This window comes from Neomonachus schauinslandi, chromosome 4, assembly GCF_002201575.2.
Source record: "Neomonachus schauinslandi chromosome 4, ASM220157v2, whole genome shotgun sequence".
Classification (NCBI taxonomy): Eukaryota; Metazoa; Chordata; class Mammalia; order Carnivora; family Phocidae; genus Neomonachus; species Neomonachus schauinslandi.
This window is the reverse complement of record NC_058406.1, coordinates 41,600,557-41,611,034: the sequence shown is the minus strand read 5'-3', so window position 1 is coordinate 41,611,034 and position 10,478 is coordinate 41,600,557. Positions and strand designations below refer to the sequence as shown.

The 10,478-nt window shown below is 40.1% G+C and overlaps 1 protein-coding gene across 3 annotated transcripts in view; it reads right to left on the bottom strand.

Annotated features, from left to right (window-relative positions):
- Nucleotides 1-2,270: 2,270 nt before the first annotated feature.
- Nucleotides 2,271-10,478, bottom strand: part of SCP2 (sterol carrier protein 2) — a 112,124-nt gene continuing 103,916 nt past the window's right edge. For all 3 annotated transcript variants that reach the window (XM_044914514.1, XM_044914515.1, XM_044914516.1), the window contains 2 exons: nt 6,399-6,478; nt 2,271-3,299 (listed from right to left, as the gene is read on the bottom strand). In XM_044914514.1, the coding sequence (XP_044770449.1) occupies nt 3,204-3,299; nt 6,399-6,478 (176 nt within the window). In that variant the 3' untranslated portion in view covers nt 2,271-3,203. The remainder of the gene's footprint in view (nt 3,300-6,398; nt 6,479-10,478) is intronic.

Below are 10,478 nucleotides of genomic sequence, written 5' to 3'. Positions count from 1 at the left end.
TGTTGCCAAATTTAATCCAATACACACTTTCAGACATCATCCTACTTGACCTTACAGAGCAAAGGACACAGCTGACCATTCCCACCTTTTGACTATATATACTCTCTTCTTGAGAAACATCTCTCAACCTCTCTAGCCCCTTTTCTTCATCCCCTTTGCCAGATCCTCCTCCTTTACCTGGTGGGGCATGTGACTTTCTTTGGATGATGAAATGGGAGCAAAAGCGGTATGTATCACTTTGGGGTGGAAACTTTAAGAGCCAGATATACTACTTCACCTTCTCTTCCTCTGCCTTGACGATCGCAATGCTCCAGGTAATAGCTGCTCCATTAGCCTGGGTCCTAGACTTAGGATATAATGGCAAAGCGGATATGCAGCATGAGTGAGACATAAATGGATGTAAGGCTACATCTTCCAACAGATCCCAAGTGCCTTACCATAATGAACAAATTCCAATACAGTTAGTTCCTACATGCCTGCCTATGCAACCTCATCTTGGACCTGTCCTTCCAGCTCACTACATCCCATTCACATTGGCCCTCTTCCCCCGCTTTCATGCATTATTCTTTGCAAGGTTCGCTCCTCAACCTTTACACCTCAGCTTAAATATTACCCCCTCGGAGAAGTCTCCCTTGACCACTTTCTCGAAGAAGGCCTGTCACTGTGATTCTGCACCACAGCACCCTGACCATTTCCTTCGTGGATTTCCTTCAGTCTAATAATTATCCACCTCGTTGGTAAACTGTCTCTCCCTCTAGGTTGTAAGCACCATGAGGGGAAGAGCTCATCACTACCTGCAGTGCCTAGCGCTGCACCTTCAATATATTACCCTGTATTTGGTAGGCACTCAATAAATACTTGTTAAATGAGTGAACAAGTGAAAAAAGATTCCAAAAGTGGGACCTAAGAAAACAACACAATCACCTATCCCAGAGGCGAGAGGTAGCAGTTGTGGGAACAGTAAGGGAACTCACATTTACTGAGTGACTATGATGTACCTAACACTAATAGGTGCTTTACTTATATGTTCTCTCTCTAGATTCTCAATAATCCTAGGAAGCCAATATTAGTATCCTCACTTTATAGATCAGGCAACTGAGACTCAACCTGCTCAAGCAGCAAAACCTGTAAAAGCAGCAGTTTTAGCCCAGACCTGTTAACCTTTCCTCCAAACCATGTTTCCTTCCCTAGAGATTAAACTGCTACTAACTATATTTCATCATTAAGTTTCTAGCATATGTATAAATTGCATATATACAAATACATTTCTACCCCAAGAATCAGTTTGTGTTTATCTTTTTTTTTTTTTTTTCTTTAGGTTCATCCTAAAGCGTATTTCACGTATCTCTTATTATCTGGGACAAGTATAGCAGAATGATAAAGCAAAACCAAATTACAGATAAATCAGACATTGTTTTGGAACTTTTTTCTTGAAATCTTTTTCTTTTCAGAGTAAGAATCTACTACAATTGAGAAGTAGGTCTGAATTCTGTTCTGAGTTCATTTTATAGAACTTGAGATTGGGGCACCTGGGTGGCTCAGTCAGTTAAGCGTCTGCCTTCGGCTCAGGTCATGGTCTCTGGGTCCCAGGATTGAGCCCTGCATCGGGCTCCCTGCTCAGTGGGGAGTCTGCTTCTCCCTCTCTCTCTGTCCCTCTCTCTCTCTCTCAAAGGAATAAGTAAAATCTTAAAAAAAGAAGAAGAAGAACTTGAGATCAATTTATATTGGTTTACTATACTGTCTTTCCCCCTCACCAGGTGCTTTTCTGCCAGTCACAGAACATGCAAAGTTGAATGGTCAAAGGGGAGCTGACCCATAGTCCTGATCTGATTAGCACAGGCTCCAAACATCTAACAAATGAACCTGGCTTTTTACCTCTGACCACCTTTTGGTGAAGTAACATGTTAACAGCAGAAAGGTGGGGTCTGTGTAACTCCTGGAACAGTGCTGCCGGGCTGAGTAGACTCACAGGATTCTCAGAGCTGAAGGGACCTTAGAGACCATCTACTTAATCCCCTCTTTTAACTGTTTGGTGAACAGGCCCAGCAAGGCAGTTACGTGCCTCAAAGAAGCAAGACTCCTGGCTCCTAGTCGAGTGCTCTTTCCACTACAACACACTGCCTCCCCAACCAAGAGCTAGTGATTGTATCAGAGTAACTGGTACATAACACCTAGATAACACAGACTGTAAATCCCCCAACATTGCTCTTACTCTCCATCAGTGAGAAGACCCTGAACAAAGAGAACATACACAATACACACAAAGGAGATCAGGAAGAACTATTTTAATTTTCTATTAAACATTCTTCCAAAAGCATTATTTTATCCCGTATCTTACTGAGTTATAAGAAATAACATTAGCATTAGAAAAAACAGGAAGAAGATAAATCAAATGTGGATAATTAAACTAAACTTATATGGAAAAGGAAAATGAGAACGAAGGACTGACAGCTTTACAGATAGATACTTTGAAAACTGTGCATCTCAAAGCAAACTTTATTTGTTCAATTATTTTTAACAATAGCGTTTTAAGACCAATACACTGATTTTTTCAAGAAGGAAAGTCATTTTAAAAATACTTTTATTTTAAAAATAGGCCTGCATTCAGCTGTAGATTTTTTCCCCCCAAGCTCTGATCAGGTTTATTTTGATTTGGGGAAAAAAAATACCATTGTGATGGCATGAAAAGCAAAATTTAAGTCTTTTTAAAAAACATCTCAGTACAGAATTTTAAAAACTATTAATGGAAAATAGAGTAAGGACATTAAGTCACAACAGTAATTACCACTGGCCAGTTCCTAGTATTCGGCTTCTCCCCTAGTTCTCCAGAGGAAAACTTAAGTTGAATCTTCAGCAGAATGATCTTTAAATATACTTTATAAGCAAAATGAGAGCTTTTGTTTACATAGTTTTTAGATTTTGCTGTTCCTAATTTTATTCTGAAACTCAAGTTTTACCCCAAACCATAATTACCATATGAACTTTGTAATGCACAGTTTTGTATGCAATTCAGCATGCAGTAGTACACCATTGGGCCCTGTCCACCCAGAGCTTAGGAAAAACAGGATCGGTCACACCCATTTAAAAACAAATCTCACACTATTTGCCAATGTGTAGTTTCCGTCTAAGTTAGGACAATGAAATATATGGATATATATCTATATATCTCATCTTAATTTTCAAAGGTAGGCAAAGGGAGTTCTTCACAGCTTAGCTTTGCCCGGCTGAAGCTGAAGATTTTGTAACTTCATAGCCAGACCCATGTTGCCAGTGATTTTCAATTTGCCTTGAAAGAAGGCCTGGAAGAAGAAAGAAAATTTATTACTTGGTGTTTTTTGTTTTGTGATTGCTGATATTTCTAGATGATCCAGCCCTGAGATCATTTATTTATCCAGGTTTCTTAAACTTTCTTCAAAATATGAAAGTTGGCTTTCTGGAATAGATTTAGAACTAGATTGCTCAAAGGGAAGGCTTTGTAAAAAGCTCACTTTACAAAGAGCAGTCACACGACACATCTTTCCCAAATGTCTTCTCTTAGAAATAGAGTCTAGGGGCGCCTGGGTGGCTCAGTCGTTAGGCGTCTGCCTTCGGCTCGGGTCATGGTCCCAGGGTCCTGGGATCGAGCCCCACACCGGGCTACCTGCTCCGCGGGAAGCCTGCTTCTGCCTCTCCCACTCCCCCTGCTTGTGTTCCCTCTCTCACTGTGTCTCTCTCTGTCAAATAAATAAATAAAAAGTCTTAAAAAAAAAAAAAAAAGAAATTGAGTCTACCTTTATCTGCCTTCGTCACCAATGGTACATTTTCCAAATAGTAGGTAAAGTGGGTTTGTACTAGATCGATTTTGTTTAAAAATACTACATGTGGATCAAGAATATGAACTGAGGGGCACCAGGCTCAGTCGGTAGAGCATGTGACTCTTGATCTCTAAATTCCAGCCCCACACTGGGTATAGAGATTACTTACAAATAAAATCTAAAAAAAAAAAAAAAGAGTATGAACTGAAATTTTCAGTAGTCTGCTAGGGAAAAAAAAGCACATGCATAACTCCTGGGATTCAATACAATGTGGATAAAATGTCACCAATTTTGTTTCCTTTTTTGGTCTGCATGATAAAGGATTTATCCCTAGAGAGGGAGGACAGGCAGCCTGCTGAGACTGAGGTGCTGGTGTCAATCTTTGGCTCAAGAAGAAGAATCAAACCAACCCGAAATGCAGAGCCACAATTTGTTCCATTTAACAACTGCCTGGGATTAGATCACTTGATGTTTGCTAAATTTATCATGTAACAAAATCCCGGGAAAACTTTAGAGAAATAATAGCAAATTTGGGAACATAGCATGATTTCCCTGCTATGATCTCAGTCTTTGACTCAATTGTTAAAATAAGGAAGAGCTAGATGAAAAAAGTTTCTGGTAGTCTTAGGTTTTTAAGCAAGTATATTAAGAAATTAGGAGCTCTTCTACCTTATCCATGGGAATGCACAGAACTCCGCTTTTTCTACACCTTCTGGTAAGGGTGACTAATTCCTTTTTTTCTCTTCCCCCTCTTCTGTCTGGACAAACTAAATATTTCCTTTCTATATGGCACACAGCCTTCTGTCTGATGACTTAAAGGTCAGGTGTCTCAGAACACAATATATTTAACATATGTCCTTTAAAAATATGGACCAGCAGTACCTAAAAGAGAAACTCACCAACTTTCCTTTTTTTAAAAATTAAAAGAGAAAATGACTTTTTGTTTACTAATTATTATACGGAAAACATGAGTCTTCACCCTTTAGGGAATGCAAACATAAGGATCAGTTTAACCTGGCCCCTAGGTGTTCTCCGTGTGTGCTTTACAGTGGAGAGCACACCGCTTTGTTTCAACTGTAGCCAAACACTGAAATTATAATTTCCAATGCATTTAATGGTTTCCAGTCAAATCCTCTAAGCATAAGGGAAGACCATTAGCATATTAACAGAAATATCTGCCATTTTTATCTTTAATTCCTTTGGGTGCTAACAGGTGTTCAAGAAAAATAAGCTGATCCTTTGCTCCCCCAAATGGGTGGTAAACAGATAAACTGAGAACGAGGGCAGCCGATGTGTGAAGTCTGATCACCCCACCAAGGAAGTGCATGAACTGCACAGCGGAACGAGGAGCAGTGGGTGGGAAGGAGGAAGACAGCCAGCTCCTCTACTGGTGGCCTCTGTTTTGTCCAGATTCTTGGAGCAGGCTCTGTGGGTGGAGATGTCCATGCCAATGGTGTGTATTAAGCTGAAACATCACAGATGCAAGTCTCTCACTTGTCGGAGCATCGGCTTAGCTGCTTAGAGAAAGCATTTTAGAAAGGAATACTAGTGTGCATCAGATTTAGTTGTTTTAGTCTTCTGGATTACCAGGGGGCTGTAGGAATGAGACCTAAAACAGATCAGGCTGAGGCAACAGAAAAATAAGTTCATAATGCAAAGCAGCATCTAAGTTTCTTTTTGTTTTTTCTCTGGCTAATGAAAGCTCAGTGTATCAAGTCTGTTCTAATGAGTAGAAGAAGACCCTCGATGATTTGGGGACCAGGAAAACCCATACAAGACATCAGTACACTTCAGACAAATACAATTTAATCCAGCAATTGTTCAGTGAAAACCTAAAAATGTCAGGCACCGTGCTAAGTTCTGGAGACATGAGGGCAAATAAGATGTGGTTTGTTCCTTTGAGACACTCAGAATCCAATGGAAAGGAAATAGGCGCATCATGACTAATATAATGTGACAAGTGCTAAGCTTGTTTCCAGGAGATGGCCCAGAAGAGGGACTGGCTACAGTTCCCTGGCAACTTGTAAGGAGGTCTTTGGGGGTAACATCTGAGCTAATTTTGAAAGGAAAGGAGTTTGTCAGAGAAGGCAGTTCAGACAAAAAGAGCATGGGCAAAGACAGGAAATATAAAAGGTCATGCCTTTGTTCACATGGCTCCCTCCCCCTGGATGGCTCCTGCTCTCCATTTGTGCACTGCTAACTTCTGGTCATTCTTATGACTCAGCTTAAGTGTCGCTTCCTCTGTGTGACTTTCTGTGATGGCCAGGAAGACATGGTGCCCCCCACCGCCGTCCACAACCAAGGCATGGCACCCTGGATATTCGGATACACTTACTCTTTTACAGATTTGTCCCATACCAAATTGTGAATGCCCTGTGCAGAACTCTTGCTTATTCATCTGGATATTTCCAGCACACAGGACAGTGCCTGGCACATAGCCTGCGCCACAAATGTTTGTCATTTGTTAAGCGAACATTTTAGGGAACACTGGGTTTTGTGGGTTTGACCACTTTGCACTTTATGGTATGAGGCTGAGGCAAGAGATGAAACGGAATGGACTAAAAGACCTACCTACTAGGAGGAAATACACTCCATCATACTTACCGACTGAGGATTCATTTTACCAGTCATTAACGCCAGTAAGTCCGAGTCAGCCATTGTGATTGTGCAGTCAGCCTTCTTATCTAAAACAGAGATAGGTAGGAAAAGAAAGGAGAAAAAGGGAGTACTCAGTTTCGTGTATACACTTTAGTCAAAAGCCACTGACTTTAACAAATCACCTCCAGTACTGGAGCAGTGTGGGGGAAAAGGGTACTTATGTACTCTTCTATGGCAGCCTGGTAAAATGTGGCATAAATTATAAGCAACCTTAATATTTAACAAGAGGGAATCGATTAAATTAATTATTGGGGCACCTGGCTGGAACTGTCAGTTAAGTGTCCGACTCTTGGTTTCGGCTCAGGTTGTGATGTTGTGATCTCACGGTCGTGAAATTAAGCCCTGTGTTGGGCTCCACACTCAGTGTGGAGTCTGCTTGAGAGTCTCTCTCCCTCTGCCTCTGCCCCTCCCGCTTGTGCTCTCTCTCTCTCTCTAAACAAATCTTTAAAAGAAATTATCATATTCATATAATGGGACACAATGCAATCATTAGATGATGTGGATCTACATTTATTGACCTGAATAAATGTTCATGTTCTACTGTATCATGCATGATACTGTTACACAAGCCAGTTACAAAACAAACTGTGAGCATGGTCCCATTTTTGCTTAAAAACAGATATTCAATTATATATGTATAGGAAAAAACATTTATAAACGTAGACACCACTATATTAATAGTAGTTACTGTGGCCCCCAGACTCTAAGGTGACCCCTGTGATGCCTGCCTCCTGTGTTCATGCCTTTGGATGTGCTCTTGAGTGTGGGCAGGACCTGTGACTTGCTTCTAGCCAAAAGAATGTGGCAAAGGAGATGTCATGCTTGTGGTTCCGTTGTGTTATATAAGACTCTGTCTTGCTAACAGACTCACTCTCTCTCCTGCTGGCCTGGAATAAGCTAGTAGCTATGCTGTGAAGTGCATATGCAAAGGGCCATGTGGTGGGGTGCTGGTCTTTAGGAGCTGAGGGCAGACTCTGGCCTATGGCCAGTAAAAAAAACAAAGTTATCATTCTCCATAGCTGCAAGGAAATGAATTCTGCCAGCAACCTAAGTAAACCTAGACACACACCCTTCCACAGTCAAGCCTCCAGATGAGAACCCAGCCCTAGCCAGTGCCTTTACTGCAGGCTGTAAAACCCTATGCAGAGAACCCAGCTAAGCTGTCTTCAGCCAACTTACCCATGGAAACTGTGAGGTAATAGATGTGTGTTGTTTTAAGCCACTAAGTTTGTGGTAATTTGATATATAGAAATTAAAAAAAAAAGAGTACAGTTATCTATATCAGGGGTTATCAAAATTTTCCTGTAAAAGATCAGACACCAAGTATTTTGGCCTCTGCCCAAAGCTACTAGGTCTCTATCACAACTAGGCAACTCTGCCTCTGTAGTGCAAAAGCCGCCACTGATAATACGTAAACAAGTGAGCGTGGCTGTGTGCCAACAGAATTTTCAAAGCGGGTAGTAGACGAGGGGGAAGGGGTGGCTGGGTGATGGACACGGGGGAGGGTGTGTGTTGTGGTGAGCACTGTGTATTGTGTAAGAGATGAATCACAGACCTGTACCCCTGAAACAATACATTATATGTTAATAATAATAAAAAAAATCACCAAAAAACAGGTAGTAGAAAGAGAAGGAGAGGATATTAGCAATTCATATGTCTGACAACAAACTTGTATCCAGAATATATAAAAAAAATTCCTATCACTCAATTAGAAAAGGTTAGATAATCCAAAACAAACAGGCAAATAAGAGACACTGTACAAAAGATCTACAAATGGCCAGAAAAGCATATGAAACTGTGTTCAACTTCATTATTTACCAGGGAAATGCAAATTAAAGGCATGGATGAGATACTACTATATACCTACTAGAATGAATGGCCAAAAGGGAAAAAAAGACAATACCCAGTGCTGATTAGGATGCAGAGCAATTGAAAGGTCAATACAATGCTGGAGGGACAGTAAAATGGTACAGCCACTTTAAAAATCAGTCTAGAAGTTTCTTAGAAGGCTAAACATACATATGCCATATGACTTAGCAATCCCATTTTTAGGTGTTTACCCAAAAGAAATGAAAACATATGTCCACACAAAAAACTGTATGTGAATATTCATAGTGGTTTTATTAAAATGGCCAAAAGCTGGGAAAAAACCAAATGTGCATCAACTGGTGAATGGATAAACTACTTAGCCACAAAAAAGAAACACCCCCCGCCCCAGCCTCGCAATGCCTCCACCTTCCACAAGGACTCAGTTCAAATGCACTCTACAAAGCAGCTCATTCTATACATGAAGAGCAGTCAAAGCAAGATGACTTTTCTGTTTTTTTTATTTTAACGATTCTCTAATGCATAAAAAATTTTTTAATCAGAAGTAGTGGATTCCTAAAGGATTCCAAAGTTACATATAATTCTTCTGTTTTTGTTTTGTTCTGTTTTTTCCTTCATTTCAGCTTTGGGTGGGAGGGGGGGGCAGGTGACACCAAGGATATTTTTTTATTGTTGGAATCTTTTCCGATGACCAGCTGAAGATCTGTACTGAAATACAACTTGTATGCCTTTTTCATTTTTAAAGCCTGCTTCTTGAATTTAAGCACAGTGATAGTGTTCAAAGAGCCAGCTCAGTCTGTAACATGTTTGAAAAGATATATCTGCATTTTGAGGTCCCTTTCAAATGCCATTTGCTAGACCTCTCAAGTGTTTTGTTTTGTTTTTAAGATTTTATTTATTTGTCAGAGAGAGAGAGAGCGCACAAGCAGGAGAAAGGGCAGACAAAGGGAGAAGCAGGCTCCCCACTGAGCAAGGACTATGCAGGACTCCATCCCAGGACCCTGGGATAATGACCTGAGCTGAAGGCAGACGCCCAACCGACTGAGCCACCCAGGTGTCCCTCTCTCAAGCATTTTAATTGCTACATTCAAGTGCTTCACAAAGTCCAAGATGCTAGATGCTGTATGGCATGGAAAACTCAAGACTTTAGGCAAGGCTTATGGGCTTGCATTGGAGGAGGGAAGGGAACAGAATTTGTGTATTTCTTTGATTTAGAAATAAGGCATCTGGGAGATGCCATTATTTTCTGTGTTTAACTGAATTTTTGTCTTTTGGTTGAAATATAAAATGTACTGTCCCAATATAAAACAGTAATTATTCGACCTTTGGAAAAAAATTTAAAAAGGAACAAACTACTGATGTTACATGCAATGACATGAATGAATCTCGGTGAAAGAAGCAGGCTCAAAAAACTATATTGGGCACCTGGCTGGCTCTGTCAGTAGAGCGTGCAACCCTTGATCTCGGGTTTTAAGTTCAAGTCCCACACTGGGTGTAGAGATTACTTAAAAATAAAAACTTAAAACAAAACAAAAACTACATACTGTATGATTCCATTTATATGACATTCTGGAAAAGGTAAAGCTAAAGGGACAGAAATCAGAGTAGTGGTTGCAGGGCGTGAGGATAGGAAAAGGGGACTGACTACAAAAGGACATGAGAACACTTTTTAGGGTGATGGAAAAATTTTATCTCCATTTTTGGTGATGGTTACACAAATATATGCATTTGCCTAAATTCACAGAATTATACATCTAAAAAGGGTAGACTTTATTTTATTAAATTATACCTCATTGAACCCAACTTAAAAAAAAAAACTAACAGTACCAAGTACTATCAAAAATGTGGAGCAAATGAAACTCTCATGTAATGTGCAAGATAATGTAAAATAGTATATCCACGTCAAAAACTGTTTGGCTATACTGTACCTTATGACCTAATATTTCTGCGGGTTATATGCTAAATAGAAATGAGCACACACATCCACTATAAGACCCATATGAGAATGTTCATAACAGCTTTATTCACAGGCCCCAAAATGGAAACACTGAAAAGATATATCAACCATGGAATTAGTAAATTCTGGAGCATTCACATAGCAAAAACAAACTACTGCTACATACAACAATATTAAAGAATCTTATGATGCTGAGCAAAAAAACCCCCAAACCTAAAAGAGTAAATATTGTATGAGTCCAT